Raw genomic sequence first — 23,554 nt, forward strand, 5'->3', positions numbered from 1 at the left:
AAAGAAGAGAATGTGAGAGGTCAATGGCAGCGTCTAGCTGTTTCGATCAAGAAGGGAATATTTGATGACTGTCAAAGAATGATTGGGATCTCCTCACTGAGGTTGTGTATCTACATACTCGGGCACCAGGGGGTACATTGGATTATATAGACGGCATGGACATGCTCGTATTGACACACTATCCTTAGATCCCACAAGCCGTGGGGATGCACCATGGAAGTCCGGCAATATGGTCGGGTTAGAGTCCTCCTTGTCGCTCGAAGTACCGGTGTTGGAGCAGCAGTAGTACCTTGACTGTCCTAGAACGCACCATGGTAGTAAATGCTTTCCTCGAATGAGTATGGTGTCCCTTTCAATTGCGGTCTAGATGCGATGCCATCGAGTACCAATATTGATGGTTTCGTTTCAACTAAATCGTACACAAAGGAGAATTTATTCTGATACACACTACCATCGGCTCGGGCCAGCAAAACATGGCCTCATCGTGTCCGAGATGAACGGAACCTAGCGTGGGCAAAGGAGGTATCATTCTCATTGAGAGTATCTGTTGACGAGCATATTCCGGAAACTCCGAAGCATTTCGGCACTATTATCCGATTAGCCTGGAGATGTTGGTTTGGGTACAACATCGTCCTGTTTCACTGCTGGAAATAGGGTGGGCATCTGGAGCGTTGGTGAGCGGCGATGGCACCAGCGAATGATCATCTGAAACAACTGCACATAGAGGCTCCCTATTGTGGTCCCAGGCCGCAGGCTTCTCAGCATCAATAAATACGGTAGGTAGTGTTCGAGAGGAGTGAACGAGCAATTCATGCTCGTACGAATCCTTGGTTGACCGTCATGTCTCCTAGTCCTACTGACGTAAGTCGGGAATGCGATAGCATCGTACGTAATGGGAAATAGTAAACATGAAACAGCAGATTGAGTGTCGAGGGGGTGTTGGTAGCAGGGATGATTGCCGGTGGTGCCGGTGGTACGAGTAAGCGCCTACTACCAAGACAGCCGCCCAGAGTGCCAAACGGCTCAAGGAGGTCTCAAATATCTGTGCATAATAAAGCAAAGAGCCCGAGGCCTTGGATGACTGAAGATTTCTTGCTCGTTTGCGAAATGTGAGGCTAAAAGGTCAGATTGTGCATTTGAATACTTGAATTCGCGAGGCAGCATCCCTTAGCTCTGCATGCACTAGAAGTCCTCCACAAATTGTTGATACATCAAATACCTATCCTAGGCGGATCCTCATCATCATACGGCCACGCAGACTTCTAGTCTATGCCACAGCGTTGTCTTATTTTCCATCCCAGATCCAGCCTTCACTCCTCGTCACCAATCTAAACACCGGATCAGCAGGTTCCGGGAGTGGGTAGGACACAGTATCTTACCTTCGGAGCTAGGTAGAATCTCAAATAGCTATTGGATGCCAAACCGTACTCAACGAGCAACGGCACCTCATTGGACAGACACAACTTGACTGTGCTTGAGAGGCCGCTGGCTTTGCAGAAATTGACAAGGTACTTGAGGGAGAAGGTCAGAGCGACGGGTTCCGAGAGGGCGATCTCGACATTGAGGTCTGGTTTTTCGACATTGGTATGGCTTCGAAGGGTGACAGCTCCATTGCCAATATCGCCGGAGCAGGAGAATTTGACGCCGTCCTTTGTAGCTTCAATGGCAACTTTGAGACAATTTAGCAGGATGATACACGTCTTGCTGCAAGTGTCACCAAACCTGATTCCGACAAGGCCATCAGATCCCTACAGATCCTCTGAAATTCCGCCGAAGGCATCGTAATTGTAGCCGCGTACTCAGTCTCAGGTATGCCCAAGTGCTCTTGATCGATATCCATAAGCTTAATGTCATACTCGCTCAGCCTATCACTCTCGCTGCTTTCGAATACTAAGTTTACGACATCTGGCGCATCTTCCGCCTTCAATGTTAGAATATCCTCGTTTTGCGCGCATCGCAGCACCTTCATGAGCGAGGTGAGATTGATGCCTAGCGCGATGTTGCGGTCGCAGCGGAAAGGAGAGAAGGATTCGGCTTTGAGCATCATGGAGACGAGGGCGACGTGGGAATTGTCCATGGCTTGGAGGGCAACGCCGGAGTCATTGCAGTCGAAGTTGCAGTCTTGTACGAGGTCTTTGATGGCGTCGACGACCTAGAGGCCGCTTGAGTATATATTCAGAGTCTAGACAAGTATGGCCTACCTTCTTCAGCAGGTTGGCCTGCTCCAACCGTGCTTCAAGCACTATGGTTCATCGTCAGCATACGGAGGGATAGACGATTGTGCCGTAAAGCCGCATACTCTTGGTGGATAGCTGAGGATTCCTTGCTCGAGACGGAGGGTCACTTTGCTCTAATTGATAAATTAGTCTCGATGGGCTAGCAGACGCTCGAACAGATACTCACGCAATACGCTACCTTGAAGATGGTGAGGCAGGTTGGAAAAGCAGGTCGCTGTCAGAGTGGAGTACTTTGTTTTTGGTGTTTGTCCGCGCTTCGCGACCTTTCGCGCCAAATCACGCTAAGATAAAGTGCTTCGGAGATTAAGGATATAAGGTAAGATGTCGGTATTCGAGTATGAGGAAATCGCAACAAATTCTTGGAATTAAAACTAATATCAAGCGAGAATCCCGAGTATGTAAGAGCTTATGGCAGGCAGGAGCTATATGTACTGCTGTGTAGAGAACACAGCAGTAGCGGCCCTTCGCCGGTAACATTTTCTATTTCCACAAAAGCTTCCTTGAAGACACTACGGATGTGTAATGGGACATTTTCTATTTCTTAAGACGCTCGTTTTTTCCTGCAATTCTTAAGCTGCGCTGCGATCATAACCACGCCCGCTACTAAGCTTTGGCTATTACCTAGGCAGCATACACCTACGCACAGCCTTGTATGGCTCTTGGAGACCACAGAGGAGGCATTCACCCACTGTCATAGACATGCCGTCGAACCCTCCCTCTACATCTCCACCGAAATCACCATCTGCGCATTCAAAAGGGTTGCTTTCCTACCCTACCTTAAAGAAGTCTCTGTCAGGGGCCGGACTTGAAGGGCGACCTGTTCTCCCTCGAACTCGGAGCCGATCTGATACCTGGGCTCAGACCCCCACCGGCTTCCGACATGATGGTGACGCACATCTTCCCATAAGCACTCATTGCTGGCAATGTGGTGCTGCTCTGCTCTCCTCGACTGTCCCGTTTCAGGATGAAGCTCCACCATTATCGTCCACTTCCCGCCTGTCTTTGCTTTCCCAACTGGGACCTATTGAACCGCAAGTACTCCCAGTATCTGCCAACAACGATCCTGATACGCCTGGAAAACCAGACATCACACCTGGTCTTTCCCAAAACGACAAGCTCATGCGGATGAAAGATGCTATGCTTGATGCAACAGACATACCTGTCCTTGCTCTGTGGCAAGATCAAAGTATAGCCGTACCCAACAAAGCAGTGGCCCGGATGATGCGCTTCGATACAGATCCAGTCTCCGATGACGCAGGTGATGTTCTTTCTCGCTACATCGTTTTCACGGAGGATTTTGATCGAGAATTGGAACAACACGAATGGCCAATTGTGAAGCTTTGTCGGACTCAGCAACCCTTTAGCAGGCTCAGGATTGGAATCATAGACTCTCAAGCGAGGCAAAAAGTCTTTGAGACTGTCGGCCGATGCGTTTACGACGAGAAGACTGGAGACTTCCAAGCTGCCGTCTGTGCATTCAAGGATGTGACTTGGTACACAGAGTTGCTTAAGGCACAGAGCGAACAAAATGAACAGAACGAACAGCAATTCCAACTAATATGTGAAACATTACCTCAAATGGTATGTAATCTGAGCTAGTTATTGCCTAGGTACTTGAGAAAGATGCTAATCTCTGACAATAGCTATGGACTACCACTCCAGGGGGACTTATAGGTATGGAATTCAGACCCTTCGTTAGATTCCTGCGCTTACGCGTCATAAGACTACTTTTCTCCCTCATGGTACGATTATACAGGTCTGACCACGGATCAATCGATCGGGATGCCTGGGGATCGGATCCCGTGTCATCCAGATGATCTGACTCAGTACCTCAAAGAGTGGGTTCATTGCCTAAGAACAGGTCATGATTACGTGATGGAATTCCGTCTCAGAAACCATGATGGTGCATGGCGCTGGTACGTATGACTCTCGTCGATGCCAAAATCCAGGTCCTCTTATCTGAACAACGAAAGGCTGACGCCGAAAACTTCACAGGATGCAGTCCAGGGGCTCGCCATTGCGGGATAAATCTGGGAAGATCATAAAATGGTTCGGATCCTATACAGACATCAATGACCTGGTCGAAGCCCGTCAGGAAGCAAAGAAAACCCGAGAACAATTCCTCAACGTGATCAAACATTCAAGGGTCACCATTTGGGCGATCGACCGGGATTGTACTATCACATTCCTTGAAGGCGAGCTCATGTGGCAGGATCAAAGCCCAGAATTTATGAAAGAAGCCATTGGGAAAAACGTCGTCCAGTACTTCGGCGAACACAAAGAGAAGAAGGATAGGGATATATTTGCGGATTTGATTCGGTCAATTTTGGACGGTAGAGTCAAGGAGTGGAGCGATGAGCACCAGGTAGACGATAAGAATCGATGGTATCGCACACAATTTTCCCCGATTCTAGGTATGAAGAAGGGAGACAGCGGAGGAAGCGATGAAAAATACATTGATGGGCTGATTGCAATCAGCATGGATGTTACCGAACTCAAGGAAAGAGATAACAAGCTACAGTCCCAGGGAACGGAGAATATCAGGTTGTCCACCGCTGAAAATGCTGCCAAAGAGGCAAGCAAACTCAAGAGTCAGTTCTTGGCCAACATGTCACACGAGATCCGGACACCAATAGCAGGGGTCATCGGCATGTCAGAGCTTCTCCTGGATACATATCTTGACAAAGAGCAGCGAGAATTTACTGAGAGCATTCAACGATCAGCGAATGGTCTCTTGACCGTCATCAACGACGTTTTGGATCTCTCCAAAGTCGAGTCTGGGAGATTGGACATCGAAGAAATCCCCTTTTCTCTGTCAGTCGTGGTTCAAGACGTATGCAAAATGCTGTCTTTTGCCGCGGAGAGAAGAAACATCCACTTCGAAAGCGATGTTCAAGGAGATATTGAGCAGGATCTGGTAGTGATGGGAGATCCAGGCCGCGTACGGCAGATACTCACCAACCTACTGACCAATAGCATCAAGTTCACGTCGGAGGGTTACGTCAAGTTGACGGTCGAAAGTCAAAAGGAGACGAGTGACTTGATTGAGATTCTCTTTACTGTGGAGGACACGGGGATTGGAATTGAAAAGGAAGTGCAGCAACGGCTCTTCAAACCTTTCAGTCAAGCCGATTCCAGCACGGCTCGGAATTTTGGAGGGACCGGGCTCGGATTGACCATCAGCAAAAATGTACGAATGATGTTGCTCTCGGTAGCTAAAGCATGAAATCGCTGACAAGTTTTAGCTCGTCGAGTTAATGCATGGCGATATCAACTTGAAATCGGAGTTCGGCTTGGGTACAACAACCACATTCTGGATACCATTCAACAAGCCGCGATCTTCAACGCTTGGCTCGCCCCTTAGGGATGCAAGACTTGTGCCAGAGAGCTTTCGTTGGGATACCTCAATACCCGGATGCCTTTCTGACGCGCAAAGTGTTGATGGAGGTCTCCAGCAAAACGTGGCTCCACCAGATCATCTCAATAGTAGGACTGGCACTGGCTTAGGACCGATGCATCCTGGAGAAGATCCAAACGAGGAATCGGTCCAGCGGGAGATCGACCGTGGGCATGTTCATGTTCTGGTCGTGGAGGACAAGTATGTTGTAATTTCCATCTCGCGCGTGCTGTATTGTGCTCATGAATCAACTTGCTTACTTGCCTGTTACAGTGCTATCAACCAACAGATCGCTCTCAAGACAGTCAGAAAATTCGGATTCTCCGTGAACGCGGTGTGGAATGGCAAGGAAGCTCTCGATTATCTGCTAGAAGCTCCCAGCACGACTCACCCAAAACCGGATATTATCCTCATGGACTGCCAGATGCCCATCCTCGACGGCTATCGAACCACCCATCTCATCCGTCATCATAGCCCTTACTCAGCGATTGCTAGCATACGGACCCTTCCCATAGTAGCTATGACGGCCTCCGCTATTCAAGGCGACAAGGAAAAGTGCACCCAAGCAGGCATGGTATGTTCATTTGGAAGCACTAGGCGCGCTGTCCCCTCCTTGACACAGCAGTCTGGGTCGCAAGACCTGCATCGCGAGGAAGAACCTTATTATGTTCCCTAAGCCTGTCTTGTATCTGAAACTTTTGCTTCGGAGAAGAGATGCTGATGTCAGACTCGATATAGGATGACTACCTCGCCAAGCCTGTCAGAGGCAAGACGCTGGAAAAGATGCTTCTTAAATGGGCCGTCGAAGGCAAACGAAGATCGCGCATCCGAGAAGCGTTTCCAACCCCTCACATCGACAATGATAGCATCTGTACTGCGTCCAGCTCTGCCTCTACCAGTGAGCTAATCGATCCTTATGAAAGTAGCGAGCATGATCAAAAACTTGCGGTCTCGAAAGACCCCAAAGCAACAGATCCTGGAAAGAGCAAAATCATGATGCAGCGTCTGGCCCCCAACGAACAAGCCATCATCCTTCGCGATCAAAAACTCATGGTAGCCAGCCATCCCAACCCACGCCAGCTGAGCATCTCCATGCCTCCAACTCCCTCATCAATGCGAATCAAGCCCCCAATCCCTGCGCTTACTGTCGAGAATGTGGCCCGTCTGAGTCGCGAATTTGAGGTCAATCCTTTCGATCTCCTCACCTTTAATACGGCCAATGATGATGAATCAGACAGCGATGGGTCGACTAGTCGGGTCACCTCGCCGGAGGAAGACGTCAATCGATTTGAGCCACGGAGGGAGTTAGTGCGCAATGCGAGTAGTGAAATCACGCTAAAAGCTCGCAAGAAGACGCAGTACAAGTAGCGTTGTGGTTGGCGCTGGTGGCTCGTTCTGCTTGGTTCTTCCTGTACGGACGGTAAATACCGAAGTTAGCCATAGCATTTTGGGATTTGCACCCTTTGAATACTTGAAAGTGTCCAAGTGTGCAGAAAGAGTAGGCCATATTCGTGGCAATGCTATGGGACCATTGCCCTTGGACCCCCGGAAAAGAAGGGAAGTGTTGCTCTTCTTCTGCTCAGCTCAGATGTTTCCTTACAGAAGGCAATCAACCGCATTGCCACCGACACCGCGGGACACGTCCCCTTCAAAACCCCCCACGTGCGTAAAGAAGAACCGCCTCGCTCCCGTCCCGTCTTGCCCTCACCCCTCGTTTCTCAGACAGAGGCAACCAGCAATCTAGCATCCCCCCCTTCCCCCACGAAGAGGTATCCCGGATTTTTCCACACCCCCGTTACAACCCTCGCGCATGGAAAGTTGTACACGTGGCATGTTGGGGGTAGGGTTTTGGTGGAATACATGTACGTGTATATATTTTATGGTATGTAGGTGGATATTTTATGGTGACATGTATGTGGATATTTTATGGTGACATGTATGTGGATATTTTATGGTGACATGTACGTGGATATTTTATGGTGACATGTTTGTGGATATTTTATGGTGACATGTACGTGGATATTTTATGGTGACGTGTACTTATATTTTATGGTGACATGTACGTGGATATTTTATGGTGACGTGTATGTGGATATTTTATGGTGACATGTATGTGGATATTTTATGGTGACATGTATATATTTTATGGTGACATGTACGTGTATATTTTAAGGTGGGTCGGGTGGTTGGAGGAGAGGGGTGGAGTTTTCGTTGCCCTGGCGTGTGTGTGTGTGTGTGTGTGTGTGTGTGTGTGTGTGTGCGAGGCGATTGGATGGCGTTGACGGCGATGGTCTGGGGGTGGTGAGCCTGTGGGACGCGGGTTCTGGGGAGCGTTGTAGGTAGATGTGTGTGAGAGAGAGAGAGAGAGAGAGAGAGAGAGAGAGAGAGAGAGAGAGAGAGAGAGAGAGAGAGAGAGAGAGTCATGATTCATTAGATGATTTCCACTACGGTCCAGACCATTCAATCACCCGTGCTTCGCACTTTGATCCGAGAGCAGCATCTCAATAGCCCCTCTTCCTATCGACAACGTTGATCATCCTTTCCCCCTTCTCCCTCCTGTCCAGATTCACCTCCAACACCTGGAACGCGCGATCCACATACGCTTCCCCGAGCCCGCTGATATGCGGCGTGATGATACAGTTCGGTGCTTCCCACAACGGGTCGTCCTTGGGCAGCGGTTCCGGGTCCGTCACATCCAGCGCCGCGCCTCGCAATCCGCCTCCGCCATCGCCTCCGTCTAATGGGTCGTTGTCGTCGTAGGCTTTGAGGGAGGCGATGAGGTCGGATTGCACGATGATTTGTCCGCGGGAGATGTTGGATATGAAAGCGTTCTTCTTCTTGCCTAGGATTGCGAATTCTTCGGCGCCGATGAAGTGGGTTGTCTCTTTCGTCAAAGGAACGCTGATGAGGAGGTGATCGATGTCTTGCGCGAGGAAATTGCGTAGAGAAACCTTATCCAGGCCGCTGAACCAGGCTTCCGGGATCGAGCCGTCTGGGTCGCCGGTTCCGGGGACGATGAAACCTTTGTCGTGTTTCGATTCTGGCGTGGTGCGTGGAGAGGCTGTGTACGCGATGACATCCATGCCCATGCCGCGAGCTACGCGGGCAACTTGGCGACCTATGCTGCCGTAGCCGAGGACGCCTAGTCGCTGGCCTGCTTTATCCTTCAAACTCTGCAAGGCCTTTATGTTCTTGGCTCTGTCCCATTCGCGATTCTTTTGCAGTGTGTGGAGGAAGGAGTAGTGATGCGAGTGGGCCAGCGCGGTCAGGATGACCCATTCCGCAATTTGGGGGCCGTGAATGCCCGACGAGGTGGTCAACGGGATCGAGGTGCTTGTATAGATTGGAGAATTCGCGATGTGATTCGTGCCGGCGGAGAAGAAATGGATGAGTCGGAGGTTGGGGCAGGCTTCGGGACTCGGAGGGAGAGCGGACAGTGTGACGAGGATGGTAGCATCCTTGTATATTTCTACAGCGGGCATAGCATTCAGCAATCATCCATCACACCCAGCTACTGAGAGGAGCAGGAGGCGGAGGCGGAAGAGAAAGAGAGGGGGAGGTCAATCAAACCTTTCGGTATATCCTCCTCGCCCATCCACGGCGTGCTGGTGAAGAGCAAGCTCTTGAACGTAATCTTGATATTCGGATGGTTCTTCCTGATCCTGTCGAATATCTCGGTCGGTTCTTTAAAGGGCAGGATGACGAGCAGATGCTCGGGCTTCGAGTCGGGACCACCGCCCATGGTGAGGGATGAAGCCAGCTGGGCGAGGCGGAAGGTGGGGCTTTGGTTATCAATCGCTGAGATGAAGAGTAGCTGGGGATCTGTTGGAGGTGCTCAAGAAAGTGGGCAAGGGAGGTGAATATGTCCAATTTGAAGCGCAAGTTCAGATGAATATGATTACAATACGAGAATGTTTGGTAAGGAAGCTGCTCTACCACAATATCTCCTCCGCTGTCAGCCGTCAATAGCCGATCTCCATATGCAGAACAACGCCAACCCTCCACACTGTCTTACATACCCCACCATCACACCCCAATCACCTCCCCCAATCCCTCAACAATCCTAAAAGTAATCCACAACTTCGCCACCTCACTCGGCCCTCCCTCTCCATTCCCCCTACTGCTAATCCTCGCATTGAACACCCCACAAAAGCCCCTTTCAGTATACCCCACCATCGCATTCGCCAACGCAATGATAAATTCCCTCGGGATACCACCGGTGTCATCACTCGCATTGAACAGTTCCAGCTGCAGCGGTCCCGAGCTGAATTGTATAACCTTTGAGAGGAAATAGTGGTCCGGGACCTCGAGGAGCTGGATTCCGAGTTGGAACCAGAAGTTTGCGAGCCGGGATGCGGTGGGCCAGGAAGGGGCAAATGTCTGGAGGAATTAGTTTCGGTATTCAGCATCCTTTGGATGTATGGGAAGACGAAGGAGCAAGTGGCTTCGCTCGTTTCCTGAAGGGATGTCTTGTGACGAGGAGATCTGTAGAGAACACTTACCGTGAAAACATGGTAATGGAGGAGGAAGCTGGAACTTAGCTCCTGGATGTGGATGCCATCGCGCTTTCCTATGGCAGTAGGAGTTACTGAGGGAGAAGAACGTCTGTAAGCGGGAGACAGTGAAAGTGCTTGAGGTCCGCTTTGCTGCTGCTGCTGCTGCTGCTGGGAAACGATAGGAATGGCTGGGTCAATGCTACTGCGAAGCGTTGGCGTAGCAAAAGACAGCGGAGTCCATATCCCGAGAAGGGCAGCCAGCAATGGAGCGGCGCGTAGGAGCCAGTGACGCATTCTCGCGGAATTTGCCGGGAAACCCTGGTCCTTCGCTGTATTCCTACTCTTTCTATTCTCCTGTAAAACACGTGCTTGAAGAGGGTGGGACCTGGATTATAGCATCGCCGTACGCATCTGCGACGCAGAAAGCTGCAGCAGGAAAGATTGCACCAGTTTAGGACGGGCATCGCAAGAGGGTCAGCGCTCATGCTGCATGGCGTGTATAGTCGCTGCCTCGATGTTGCGTAGGGCTAAGACGCACTAGAAGCGAGCGGCATCTTTGTGAACCGTTCAATTCTGGTTGGGCTCGTCATGAAGGCGCGCTTCTTGAGAACTTTAGACTGTCTTGATCTTTTGATAGATCAATCCCTTTGTTGGGCGGGAAAGCTCGATCGAAGCGCACAGCTGTGGTCAAGCGTGGAGATGGTACCTGACTAGTGTGGGGACGGTGATTGATTATGGTGGGGAAGGTGGTGTGTGTGTGCCGCCCAGTGAGTGGTGAAGAGCTGCGGCAAAAGAAGGTAGTCTGGGGTAAATATGCAAGTTTGACAGGGCCGAACCGACTACGCGCAGACCACCTACGAGTACTTCCTCGCAGATCCTAGAATAGATATAGATACTTTGGAATTGATATGATGAAAAGAAAAAGAGAAAAAAAACAGCATGGTCTGACAGGTCAAGTTCATCTAAGCATGGCTGGCTATCGCTAAACATTCGTACGCCATTTTACGAAAAGCGCTTGCGAGAACAAGGACACAGAATACCGCCCACGTTCATCATGACAGACTTTTCTCCAACTCCACAATTTCCTTGAAATCACTGGCAAATTTTATAGCCTCTGACTTGGTCACTCGAGGCAAAGGCCTGCGTGCGATGCCTCCGTACCCGAAGTACGTATCCAACGCGCTCTTCGTGCCTACGATGCCTCCAGAAATAGCGGCCCAGTCACCACGGGCCACAACAGCTTGCAGCTTTTTAGCCTCCGCCAGCTTCCCGGCCGCAAACAGGTCCACGATCTTGACGCAGGCTTTGGGCGCAACGTTGCCGATCCCGCAGATGACTCCAGATCCACCGACAATCAGCGTCTGCAAAGTGAAGTCTGCAGAACCGCCCATGCACATGAAACTGGAGCCGGCATCTGCGGGTGTGGCTGCATTTGTGGCTGCGGCGATCCGAGTCAGCTTGCCGGTGTTTCCGCATGTGAGCTTGCAGCCAACGATGTTGGGATGCTTGGAGAGCTCGCTGATTACGTCCGAGCTGAGGTCGATGCCAGCCACCGCTGCTGGGTAGTTGTAAATGATGATGGGGATGGGAGATGCGTTGGCAACATCTCTGAAGAATCCGACTATCGTGTCTGGCTTGTGGGATGGCTTGTAGTAGGACGGAGGAAGAACTAGGGCATAGTCGCCTCCAGAAGCTAGGGCGTCTTGACAAAGCTCGATCGTTTCGCGAGTCGACTGCGAGCCACAGCCCACGATGACTGGCAGGGAGTCAAATCCTTCATCGTTCAAAGCCTTGCGTGTGATGCGAGTGACCTGTTGTCTTTCTTGATGGGTGAGATGTACTGCTTCGCCGTTGGAACCTTGCGTTGCAATCGCAGCCACACCAGCCTTGGCGAGTCTCACAGCATGTTTTCCTATCGCATCGGGGTTGAGATCCTCGTTGTTCTTGAAAAATGCCACCGTCGGCACGTATACACCTGGTCTCAACGGTCTATTCATGATGGGCATGTCGTCCAGCGAGGAAACAGATGCGCTCCGGGGAGATGGGTTGTAGGATGATTCGGAAGAAATTGAGTGGGTCAGTGTCGCTGGTCGGGCAAGAAGAGAGACAGAAGGAAGTTGCAGATCGTCTTGATGACAACTGCCGGCAGGCGAAGCAGTTTTGTGAGGAGACATTTTGGGTGAAGGAAAAAAGACGAAAATGAGAAGAAAAGGAGCGGAGGTTGATTGGGAACTAGATATTTGCAAAGGACGGGGAAGAAATCGGAATCCATGACATGTACAAAGCTAAAGAGACGTTCCATAATTATCCATACACGATGGTCAGGTTTTTGTGGTCGAGAAAGACTATGGAGATCAGCAAAGAGGTCCGAGCACAAGGATAAAGCCCTAGGATAGAGTGGGGGTCCAACAGGCTAAGAAGGTGAAGTCTGGTGGGAATTGAAATGGAATGCAGTAATAAGCTGATACACATCAAAGGGAAGGGAGAGGAGAGGAGAGGAGAGAGAGAGCTCGGAGCAGAGTCCTTGGAACGTCAGCTTGATTTTCAGGCGGTTAAATTCCAATTGTCACATCTGAGTGAGGTGAAAGTCTTGTGGGGAGCAATTCTTTTCTTTTTCTCTCTTTTCTTTCTTTTCTTTCCCCAACCGTTCCACGGAAATCCCAGGAACGCTTCGGACCCCACATGCATCCCACACATAGCCTACACAATCCTTTCACTTGATTGGTTATATTTCCATTATTCTCACCGGGAAAGGGGCGCTGTGGGAATTAAGCCTTACCATCAACGGAGAATTTGGTGATTGATCGCCAACTACTACTCGTAGTCTCCTGCATTTCCAGGGCATTTATTACTTTACTCTGCAAGCTGCTTAGCTGTCAAGCCAGGCGAATACTAAAGTACCGCACTATCGGCTAGTCTGGGAATCTGCTAGGTACATGTAAGCTACTTTTTGCACTGAAGAGATATTGATCCTGCCGGAAGAAAGGGACTGAGATACGAGATAGCACCGCAGATGGGAGAGCCCCAAGGGTCGCATGGGCTTCTCGACTCCCTTCTGCCGGGCTCATGAGGCGAAACCACTGGCCGAGCGTGGGGGTCTGCGGCGGGACCTTCCGCTGTTGAGGCAGGAACGCCACCTGTCACCTGTGCCTAGCTGTGATCTCGGGGAAAAAAAAATCTTTGATTTCCCCCCCCCCAAAAAAATGCCGTGGCCATCAGGGCAATTGAATTGACCGTCACCGTCCATTCGCGAGAACGTCGGTCATTTGACTCATAAGAAGATCCAATGGTCTGGGTCTGGACCCGACGGAAGTACGAATTGGGATCATGGACAATTGAAGACTGTGAGCATGCGAGGAGGGAAATATTCGGGCTTCAATGCAAATTGGCAAAAGTAAAACAGTCCGACTTGAAAGCTTTCAAAGCCCTGATTGGGGGAGCATTGGACCTCGTGCCTGCTTCGTTCCGAAGAATTAGCAGGTGCCTATCTGTTCGGGCCCCACGCTAGAAAACGGAAAATTGTGTTGAGCGCTGTCTGAGGACTGGATTCACCGATTGAGCAACCTGCATCGGGGGGTGTTATGTTATTCGGAGACAGTCGGGCCTTCACTCATCCTCTTGTCGGGCTTCGGCACGGATCGACGAAGGAGACAGGCTAATGTAGTCCGTATATGACCTGCATATCGATGCACATGCTCGCGTGGCAGCCATTGATCTTCTAGAACTAATAAGCAGGGGACACGCATGAGCGTCCGTGCGTCAGGGTTGCTGCCGATGCAATCGATGCTACCCAACAAGTACATAGTCGCTACCCCGCATGATGCAAATAGTGAAGGCTTAACGGCCATAAGCTTCGTTTGTAACGAAGATGATTTGATGCTTTCCGTGCCCCGCATGATTTAGGCGTGAGATAGCTTGCCACCCGCAACGTAGCATCTTTCAATTCCGTATCTAAGGCCGCAAGTGGCTTGGTCTTCATTCAGGCAACTGTCGACTCCTCAGTTACCGTCACTATAATGGGCAGGCTCATGTCGTCTGCGGAGCAACTCGGCCAACGGTATGTCATCCTCGTCATGGAACTCGGCATCCTCGTCAACGCCGAAGTCATCCAACCTGTCTCCCTCTGAATCTCGCCAAACCTCTTCACCGCCTGCCAAATCATCGGATCCAACTGCCTGGGAAGCAAAGGACGCCTCATCATGGCCTCCATTCCTGTAGCGCTCATGGAAAGGTCGGCGCCGAATTGAAGTAGTGGCTCCTCCGTCATATCGCTTTAGGTCTTCCTCTTGTCTTCTACGAAATGCGTCAACGTTGTTTTGAGTCGTCGACAAGTCTTCATCGTAGACAAACGGTTGTTCGTAAGGTGGCCGATTGCTAAGCCTTGGCATCCGGTCAGGGTCTGGGGGTGGCCACGACATAGAGGGATCTGTCAATAGCATGTTAGCATTATTATATTTTTCAGAGCACACAGTACCTTCAAAGCCATTGGTCTCAAAGTCCAGGCCAGACTCGATTGATGGTGTTGCCGTGAACGGCCATAGCCAAAGCAAAGGAGTACCGCCCATTCCTTGCCTCATATTTTGAAGTATTCCAATATCATAAGGGAATTCCTGTTTCCTAATCTTGATTCTCATGCCGTCTGGGCCATCTAGATATCCTCCCAGGACCCGAGCTCGGCGAACGAGCGTCTGATGTCGTTCAATCTCCCATCCTTCAATTGTTGTTACATTGCCACCCAAGCACCAGATATTACGAGCCAGAAGGATAGCAAGAGCGAACAAAGTGAGCGAGTTTACAATCAGGAATATGAACAGGAAGACTAGCTGCGTGGGAGTAGGACCGAGATACTGAGAAGGTCTGATAAGTAATGACCAGAGCATGATCAGCTATACCGACATACGCTTGGAAGATTACGTCCTGTCCAGACCACAGCTACTCGGAGGTAGATGAAGTACTCGAGGTATACCATTGATGCCGTTGCATAGCATAGGAAGCGGAGGAAATGAGGAAAGGTACGATGAGAGACACAATTGATAGTCCATGGGCAGTGGTGATCCATCTTCGGGATACATCTGCAGGCTTCCATCAGATGTCGGCATCATTTGCAGGAGATGAGACCCTTGAACACCTTTGACAAATTTTGCAGTGATGTGCTCGGGGCGGCTTCAACGCTTCACACTTTCTACACCATCTTAGCGTCTTCTTAGACGGCGGTGATTGCTCAGAAGCCGAGTGATTGGAATTCCAGGCAGGCGGTACCCATCCAGGATTAGTGAAACATGCTCGAGCGTAGGTGATCCATACGCAAGCAACCAGCGCATTGAAGATGAATGCCTGTTTCTGTTCCAATGCGTGGGGCTCAATGTGGCGAAAAAGGAATTGCGATCCATAGGCGAGATATGAGATCAAGGCAAACACGCCGGGGAGTGCCAGACTTCCTAAAGCGCTCTGAGACATGAGAAGAGGCGAAGAAAGTAGCAAAGAAAGTAGGCGAGGATAGGAAGCGACAGGAAGGAAGCAAAGATGCAAATTTTTCAATTGACATTAGGGGCTATCAAGTTACTTCTACTTATGAAATAAGTCACTTATTTACCCCTGCAGCCCTATTTCAGCCCTATGATAAGCAGAAAAAAAACGACTTTTGAATAGCAACTCCGGACCTGCTATTCAACTTTATAAGCTACTTATTACGTATTCTATTATACGTTCTAGAGTAGCCTTCTATATATATAATACGCTATCTCTTATTAAGCCTGATTCTATAGGCGTTATAACTAGAAAGAAGTCTAAACGCGCTTTAATAGACGCCTATATTAGCTATCTACTTATTAAGAAGATAATTAATAATACTTTAAATAGTAGCGATTTTAGCCCGTCTAACTTAGAGACGGATTTCGTGATATAGATATTATTAAATACGACTAGAAAACGTACTCTAAAGTCTCGTCGTTCTATAGTTAAAATATTAGCGAATCTAGATATCTACTTAAAATGAAAGTATAAGCGATCGAATCTCTTTCGATAGTACGCTTATATAAATTCTTAGATATTCGATAAATTAATAGAGCGATTCGACTTAATAGCGGTGTTTTATAATAACTCTAAATATAAATCGAAGTAAATACCCGTGGAACGGCAGTTATTTATTACTTTCGATAGATTTAAAATATATAGAAATAAAGTATCGATTTAGCGAGTGGCTATATAGGCAGGAATCGAATATAGAATAATAGATATTATTACTCGTCGAGTGATTATAGTAATTCTTAATAGTAATCTATAACGAGATTATATTTAATAGCTAGCGAAAGAATTAGAAAGAGAGTATATAAAGGATTAAATAGAAGAATAATTAGATAAAGAAGTATAGCGAGAAGGATGATATATAGTCGATAAGACTCTTATATCTATATTTTAGAGGTCTTATTAATATAATAATATCTAATTCGATCGTAAGAGTAACTACTCTATAAATATCTAAATAATCAACACTCCGAATCTTAAGATTATCGATTATGTCTCGGGTTTCGTAGAAAGTCGTTATAATATATATTACTTTATCGCTATACGACTCGCTTAGAATTATATAAAGCTGCTAACGAAGGGGGAATAAATCTAAATAGACGTTAAATATTTTATTAAAATATAATATATAATTTCTTATAAGAAGCCTTTTAGCGATGTACGCGAGAATCGTATTTTTAATTTAAATCTATCGAGGATTCGTATTAAAAGCGAGTATGCAATTAGTTATCTTAAAGAACGTTTTTAGTCGCTAAAAGAGCTTCGTATTTAGATCTATAGATTAAAAGATATAATATTTATTATAATCTAGGTTAACGCCTATATCGTTCTATATTCTTTCTATCTTAACGATAAATTAAAGATATAATAAGACTAACTAGAATAGGATTAATTTCGAATAATAATTAAATAAGAATAGAGATTAAGGAGTATATAAATTAATAATAATTATATCGAAGTATATTATCGTAATAAGAAGGGTAACTCTATAATAAGAGAAGAATATACGTAAATACTTAAAGAATAAGCTATTAAATTCGAATATTTCGTAATTTAATTATTTAAAAAGGGTACGGAGAAGATATTAATTAAATAAGCCCCTATAGTCTATAACTTACGCTAATTTTAGATGATAAATATTATATTTTATACTTACGCGAGGGGTAATATAGATTTATAAATTTACTAGTACTTCTAGATCTAATATATAAAAATTTGAAAGTAGGCTATAGAGAACGAAATCTTGAAAATAAGTTAAAATACGCGAACGGAGAAGGATTAATATTTTTATAGTAACTAAATACTTAGTATAATACGAGAATAAGTATATTTAAAAAAGTTCCCGTAGTATTTAGCGCTTTTTACTAGATTTCGAGTTAATTATTATAATTTATCGAAGTAAATATAATATCGCGCTAACTTTATTTACTCGTAATACTTTTAAAAAAGACTCTAAGATAACTCTCTCTAGTACTTTTCTAATAAAGAGAGATATACGAAGATTATATATATTAAATAGACTTTAGTAAGCGATTACGCCTATATTTTTACTCTAAAATAAGTATATTATAGCTAATCTAGATCTATTAAATATAATCGTAGTTCGACTATTCGCTTCGCTTATAGTAGTTTATAACTTAAAGACGTACTAGTCTCAAAGACGCGTTTTTTCGCGATTTAATACTCTATATTATAATTTACTATTATTTTACTATATTATATCTATATCTTATTCTAAGTAAGAGAAACTTATCTAGAAGACTATTAATAAGTATAAGAATAATTATTTTCGCAGCGCTATAGCGGCCGTAGAGTATTATAGTCTTAAACCGCGATAAGTATAAAGACGACTTCGGGGATAAGCTTCTAGAAGTACTCGAATATCTACTTATATACGTCTTATTATAACTTAAGAATAATTACTATATAACTATATTAATCGTCTAAATAATATCGAGTATTTACTTCGACTAAATTACATTTAAAGTACTATTAAATATATTCTTAAAATCGCTTTAAATCCGTATTATCCCCTTAAACTACTCGATAAAGATTAGACTATATAATTTATAAAACGATATTTTAAATATTATAAATGAAAGTAAAAATCTCTTAGTGCTAAATATAAGAATACGTACGATATTAAGAGTATACGCGTAATATATAAGAAATTTCGATAGAACTATAAAGAGAAGAGTATATAATATTAAGATATTTGAAATATAAATAAAACTAGCTTTCGAATTAACTATAGAATTATTTATTATATTATTACTTTAAATAAAAGTAAGTCTCTATAATTCGTAGATCTAGATAATCGTAATTATATTATATCTATAGAATATATTAACGTTATAGACTAGAGTATACCTTTATTTATAATTCTAAAAGATACTTATATTCTATATAAATGAAGTAAAAACGACTTATCTTCGAATACTATATTAGTCGTTTCATCTATTAAATATTTAAATAATTAATTAGCATACGACTAACTACTATATTTTAATACATTTTCTTATTATCGTTAAGTAAGAGAATAAAGAATCTTAATTCTAGACGACTTCGAATTCTACTACACCTACGAATTTCATACATTTATCTAATAATTGAAGATCGACTTATTTATACTTCTCTTATATTTTATATATATTATATAGCTATTAGATATAAGATACTTTTAACTATTTAAATATTATTATATAAAGATTATAAATTTAACTATATATCTTAGAAGTAGCGACTTTAATAGATAGATAGGCTCGACTTTCTCGTAATATTTAATTAAATAAGAATCTAAACCTTTACGTCTAATATTATATATTCGATCTTTTAAAAGATTAGTTTTATATCCTATAACTCTAAAGTAATATTTAAAAAAATTAGAAATCTAATACCTCGCGCTATAACTCTAGACGAGTCTATATCTCTTATACTTACTAGAATCCTCTATAAAGTCGAAGATATTATTAAATACGATTAATGATTTAAAGAACTACTTGCTACTTAGACTTTTATTATTTTAAAAAATATATAATAGTTATTAGCTCGATTTATAAAAGAATCTATTACTAATAACTACTCGAGATAAATTACTAAGCGAGATATTAAAACTATTTATAAAGAGACTATAATTAAGCGAGTATATAAGATACTTTCTAGAATAATTATCTAGAAGAGAGAATAAATATTAATAGATTAAATACGTAAATCTCTAACTGTAATAGAAGAAATAGCTATAGAAAAGGCGGAGAAGGCTCTAAAGCGAGCTACTCGAACTAAGGAAATTTAGTAAAAAAAGGCCGATAAGGCTATTAAGGCTTATATTTAAAAGCTAAATTATAATCTATAGAAGCTAGTATATATATATTAAGACGTATTTATTAGAATTCGAGTTATAGAATAAGATCTATATAGAATTAGAAAGAAATAATAGATTTTCGCGTCTTTAAGACTAGTACGTCTTTAAGTTAAGAATTACTATAAGCGAAGCGAATAGTCGAACTACGATATATATAATCTCGCGTCTCTTTAATATTTAATAAACTTCTATTAAATTATTACTTTTAAGGTATTGCTAGCTATTTCTTATAATTAATAGTTAAAATATTCTTCGTAGTCTTATTTAATAGCTTAGTTAAGATATTAGTAATAATATTCTATTTATATTTAAGCTAAATAGCGGAATCGAGAGCTATTTTTTTTATATTAGTTTTTAAAGATAATAGAGTCGCTTATTTCTTTATAGTAGCCTCTATTCTTAGTATACGTAATTGTTTTATAATATATTTATACTTTCGAATCTTAGTACGTTTAGTTATTTTTAGCTTTAGATAACGTAGTTTTATTTTTCTCTATATTTTTAAACGCTTAATCTCTTTAATTACTATATCGCGGCGATATTTTTAAAACTCTTTATACTTAATAATCGTTAGAAGATAATTAAACTCGCTGAAATTACGTTTACGACTCGTTATATTAAATATAGAGCTATTAATAGAATTAAGATCGCGAGTCTTCTTCTATTTATCTTTATTTTTATAAGAAGAGATCTTTATAATAGCGATCTTTAAAATTTTATTTTTTATTATTTCTATTATATTATTATTATTCTCTATATTCTTATTCTCTTTTATAGCGGCTTTTAAATCTATAGTCGCTTCGTTATCAGATCCGCTTCGAGTAACACGCCTACTACTATCGGGAAGAACGCTTAAAAGATCGATGCTTTAACTACTATTATTAACGATATAATTACTGATATTTATACGTTCGCCTAGTAGATACTTAAGTCGATAGAATTTAGGATATTTCTTTTTTATCTCGTTTTAACTATCTATTATTAGTATATTAATATAAATCTCTTTCTCGATATTAAGCCTATTATCGATAACTCTTATAATCTCTTTCATTCTATAATATATCTTTTCTAACACCGTTAATTAATTTCTAACGGCCTTACTATATGAAATAAGCGTTCTCTTATACGCGAAGTACTCGTCGGAAGGCGGAAAATCGCTAAAGACCCTATTAGTAAGGTTACGATAAGTCGTAGATTTCTTAATACTAACGATAGAATTATCTAAAGCTAGTTAAATAGTATATCTAACGAATTAATTCTCCTTAAATCTTATAATAAGAAGATCGATGAGTTTTCTATCGTTATTAGACTATCTAATTATAAGAAGTTTTATATTTTTAAAAAGGTCTAGAAAAGTTTTTCTAAGAGTAGCTTTCTTACGAGAAATCTTTATTACGACGAAAGTAGAAGTTATAATAACTACGATAAGATATAATCGTTATAATAACTTTAAGAGATATTTTATATATAATAACTTTAATAATAACTTTAAGAGGTATTTTATATAACTATAGACTACTATTAAAAATCGTTCTTAAATCGTTTTTATTTATTAAGGCTCTATATCGAATATAGTTAATACGATACTATTATTACGAGGCTATTTAAGAAGAAGAAGAAATAGTTACTATCTATAAGTAGAAATAATAAGGGTGCTATTAAAGAACTAGTAGTTTATTACATTTTCTACTAGAAGAAGTAGAAGTAACTTTGATAGCCCCTATTGCGCGGTGAATACCATGTTTTAAGATTTCACTACCAGGCTTGGCAGCAGAAGTTGAAGACGACAGCCAGCGCTCTTACTAGTACCAAAACGCTTCGCTCAGGTCTGGATCAGATGATGCTGACACTGGTGTGATTAATGAGGGAGTTGAAGGGGATGGAGGAAGGGTGCGCCCATCCTGACTCTAAATCCTTGTATCCCCGAGGCACTTCACCAAGGCTGAACCAGCATTCGTTCCCCTACTTGTACATCGACCTTCCTCGAAGCCTAAAGTACCTGTAGAACACCTCGTATTTCCTACGGAGTCGCTGTCGGGTATAATTTCCCTACCTGTCCTTTACTTCTCTACATTGTTCGACTAGTATCCCTTCGACTAGCGATTTGGCAACATACACTACTTACTTTACGATGGGGATCTAAGATAAGGTATAGTACGAATACTTATTTTCATTAGCTCGGTTTCTGCACGAATCGATTCTCTCTCTGATTGCTTAGCTTACTCTACCTCGTAGGGCTACTAGCACTACTTTATGTTTTAGTGTACTTTAGATACTTTAATTAGTAAGTTGCCAGCACCACAGTATTGCGAGTTAACTTTCGTGTTTAGAAGTAAGTAAATCATAAAGTTCATGGAGACTCTGTTGGACGACGGTTGGAAACATCAAATTGCGACGAGCAAAGCATCCTCCTTTTTAATAATATAATAAAAGTATCTTACTGGTTGGACTTCCCTCTACTCAGCCCTATTACTTATATAGAGTACTAGTACCTTACTTATATATGACATTAAGTCGCTGCCAAGACCTCTCGTATCCTCAATTGAACGTCGTATCGTCATCTCGACAACACCGAAATTATTCTTAGCTTTAATCTACGATATACGCGTATAGAAGTAATCGTATACGCTAAGAAATGTCAACTACTCTAATATCGAAATACCTTTAATTAAGTAAGGTAATATCTTAGATTACTCGTACTTTATAAATTATAATCGAGCGTATATATATCTTTTATTTCGTTCGTTAGCGATGTATTAGAGGGGTTTCGCAACATAAATTTCAAATTTAGTTGCGCAGCATTACGAGGTTCAGGGTCCTACGCTAGCCCGATCGGGTAGTAACCGATGTTTAAACGAATATATCCGTAGATATTCCGCGCTTCCGAATGCCCTTATAAAATTCCTACTTTTAATTCATATTAGTTATTTTATCCACGTCTACTACTATAACGTCTTTCAAATAAGGGGAAATAATCGCTATAATAACTATCTTAATATTTATCGTTCTTTATTATCGTAAAAAGCTCCTAGCGCAGCAGCTACGCTAGCGATATAAGCCTCCGCTCAAAAACGACTTTTTCTTCTAGAATCTTAACATTAAAGATAACACCTAGTTTTAATATTATATAAGATTCACGAAGAATAAGATTAGAGAGCTTCTGTAGTACTTTAAGTTAAATACTATTAAATGGCGGAATCGATATCAATACTTACCGAAACTTGCACTCTATATTATCCTTTATAAGTTATCCTAGCCTAATCGACTTTTTAGTATAGCCTATAAATTTAATAGATCGCCGGCCTATATATCGACTATTTTCAATAATACCATTCTTCATCTTACGTATCGCTATCAGAAAATCCTCGAGTAACATCCTTCTATAAATAAAAAAAGAGCTAAGTTATTTACAAAGAAGCTAAAGAAATATAGAGGCTATAATACGATTTAGGCTTTCGTTAATAAGATATTTCGAGGCTTCTATCGCTCTACTTACGTCTAAAGATTTAATTATTTCGATTATAAAGGATATAGCTTAAAATTCTAGGGTACTATAAAACTAAACGACTTAATCTTCTTATTAGACAACTTTCGTCTTAGGTTTATTAACGATCTAACTATGTTCCGAGAGTTTATTATCGCTCGAAAGATTTAAGAATTCTAGCTAAATAAAGTTAAGGATATACTCTATCTCTACGATAATTAGGCATACTCTATAATATAGAAAGTTTTAAATTTAATTTCTAGAGACTATTATAGTCTAACCGCGAACGAACGAACTATTAATAATAGAATATTAAGTATTCGAATTAGTATCGAATAGGCCTTTAATTCTACTTAGTAGCTATAAATAGTAAATACTTTTAAACTCGAATAAAAATCGAGTCTATAGCCTATAGCGGCGTACTATATAATGTCGATTCTACTTACGAATTATTATACATATATAAGAGGCAACTATATAAACAGCCGTTTTCTAGTTTAACCGCTCTCTCTTACTAAATACCTAATCTTATCGAATTACTAATAATTTCATCGA

The 23,554-nt window shown here is 42.9% G+C and overlaps 6 protein-coding genes across 6 annotated transcripts; 1 reads left to right on the top strand and 5 right to left on the bottom strand.

Annotated features, from left to right (window-relative positions):
• Positions 1-1,310: 1,310 nt before the first annotated feature.
• HO173_008323 (uncharacterized protein) lies at positions 1,311-2,714 on the bottom strand (the record flags this gene model as incomplete). Its single annotated transcript, XM_037310223.1, has 7 exons — positions 1,311-1,328; positions 1,380-1,669; positions 1,723-2,152; positions 2,202-2,242; positions 2,300-2,350; positions 2,404-2,518; positions 2,670-2,714. 7 exons carry the CDS (start codon positions 2,712-2,714, stop codon positions 1,311-1,313), a joined length of 990 nt encoding a protein of 329 aa, XP_037162809.1.
• A 222-nt stretch (positions 2,715-2,936) lies between these two features.
• On the top strand, positions 2,937-7,002 carry HO173_008324 (uncharacterized protein; the record flags this gene model as incomplete). The annotated part of the gene is made up of 7 exons (XM_037310224.1): positions 2,937-3,818; positions 3,881-3,911; positions 3,961-4,153; positions 4,233-5,427; positions 5,483-5,835; positions 5,908-6,208; positions 6,373-7,002. 7 exons carry the CDS (start codon positions 2,937-2,939, stop codon positions 7,000-7,002), a joined length of 3,585 nt encoding a protein of 1,194 aa, XP_037162810.1.
• Positions 7,003-8,135: 1,133 nt separating this feature from the next.
• On the bottom strand, positions 8,136-9,376 carry HO173_008325 (uncharacterized protein; the record flags this gene model as incomplete). The annotated part of the gene is made up of 2 exons (XM_037310225.1): positions 8,136-9,103; positions 9,205-9,376. The coding sequence occupies 2 exons, from the start codon at positions 9,374-9,376 to the stop codon at positions 8,136-8,138; spliced, it is 1,140 nt and encodes a 379-aa protein (XP_037162811.1).
• Positions 9,377-9,660: 284 nt separating this feature from the next.
• Positions 9,661-10,424, bottom strand: HO173_008326 (uncharacterized protein; the record flags this gene model as incomplete). Its single annotated transcript, XM_037310226.1, has 2 exons — positions 9,661-10,014; positions 10,137-10,424. 2 exons carry the CDS (start codon positions 10,422-10,424, stop codon positions 9,661-9,663), a joined length of 642 nt encoding a protein of 213 aa, XP_037162812.1.
• Positions 10,425-11,182: 758 nt separating this feature from the next.
• HO173_008327 (uncharacterized protein) lies at positions 11,183-12,304 on the bottom strand (the record flags this gene model as incomplete). Its single annotated transcript, XM_037310227.1, has 1 exon — positions 11,183-12,304. The coding sequence occupies one exon, from the start codon at positions 12,302-12,304 to the stop codon at positions 11,183-11,185; it is 1,122 nt and encodes a 373-aa protein (XP_037162813.1).
• A 1,824-nt stretch (positions 12,305-14,128) lies between these two features.
• On the bottom strand, positions 14,129-15,099 carry HO173_008328 (uncharacterized protein; the record flags this gene model as incomplete). The annotated part of the gene is made up of 3 exons (XM_037310228.1): positions 14,129-14,556; positions 14,605-14,977; positions 15,031-15,099. The coding sequence occupies 3 exons, from the start codon at positions 15,097-15,099 to the stop codon at positions 14,129-14,131; spliced, it is 870 nt and encodes a 289-aa protein (XP_037162814.1).
• Between the last annotated feature and the right edge of the window lie 8,455 nt (positions 15,100-23,554).

Source organism: Letharia columbiana (assembly GCF_014066305.1).
Source record: "Letharia columbiana isolate WasteWater2 chromosome Unknown Sc0000030_s1, whole genome shotgun sequence".
Taxonomy (NCBI): domain Eukaryota; kingdom Fungi; phylum Ascomycota; class Lecanoromycetes; order Lecanorales; family Parmeliaceae; genus Letharia; species Letharia columbiana.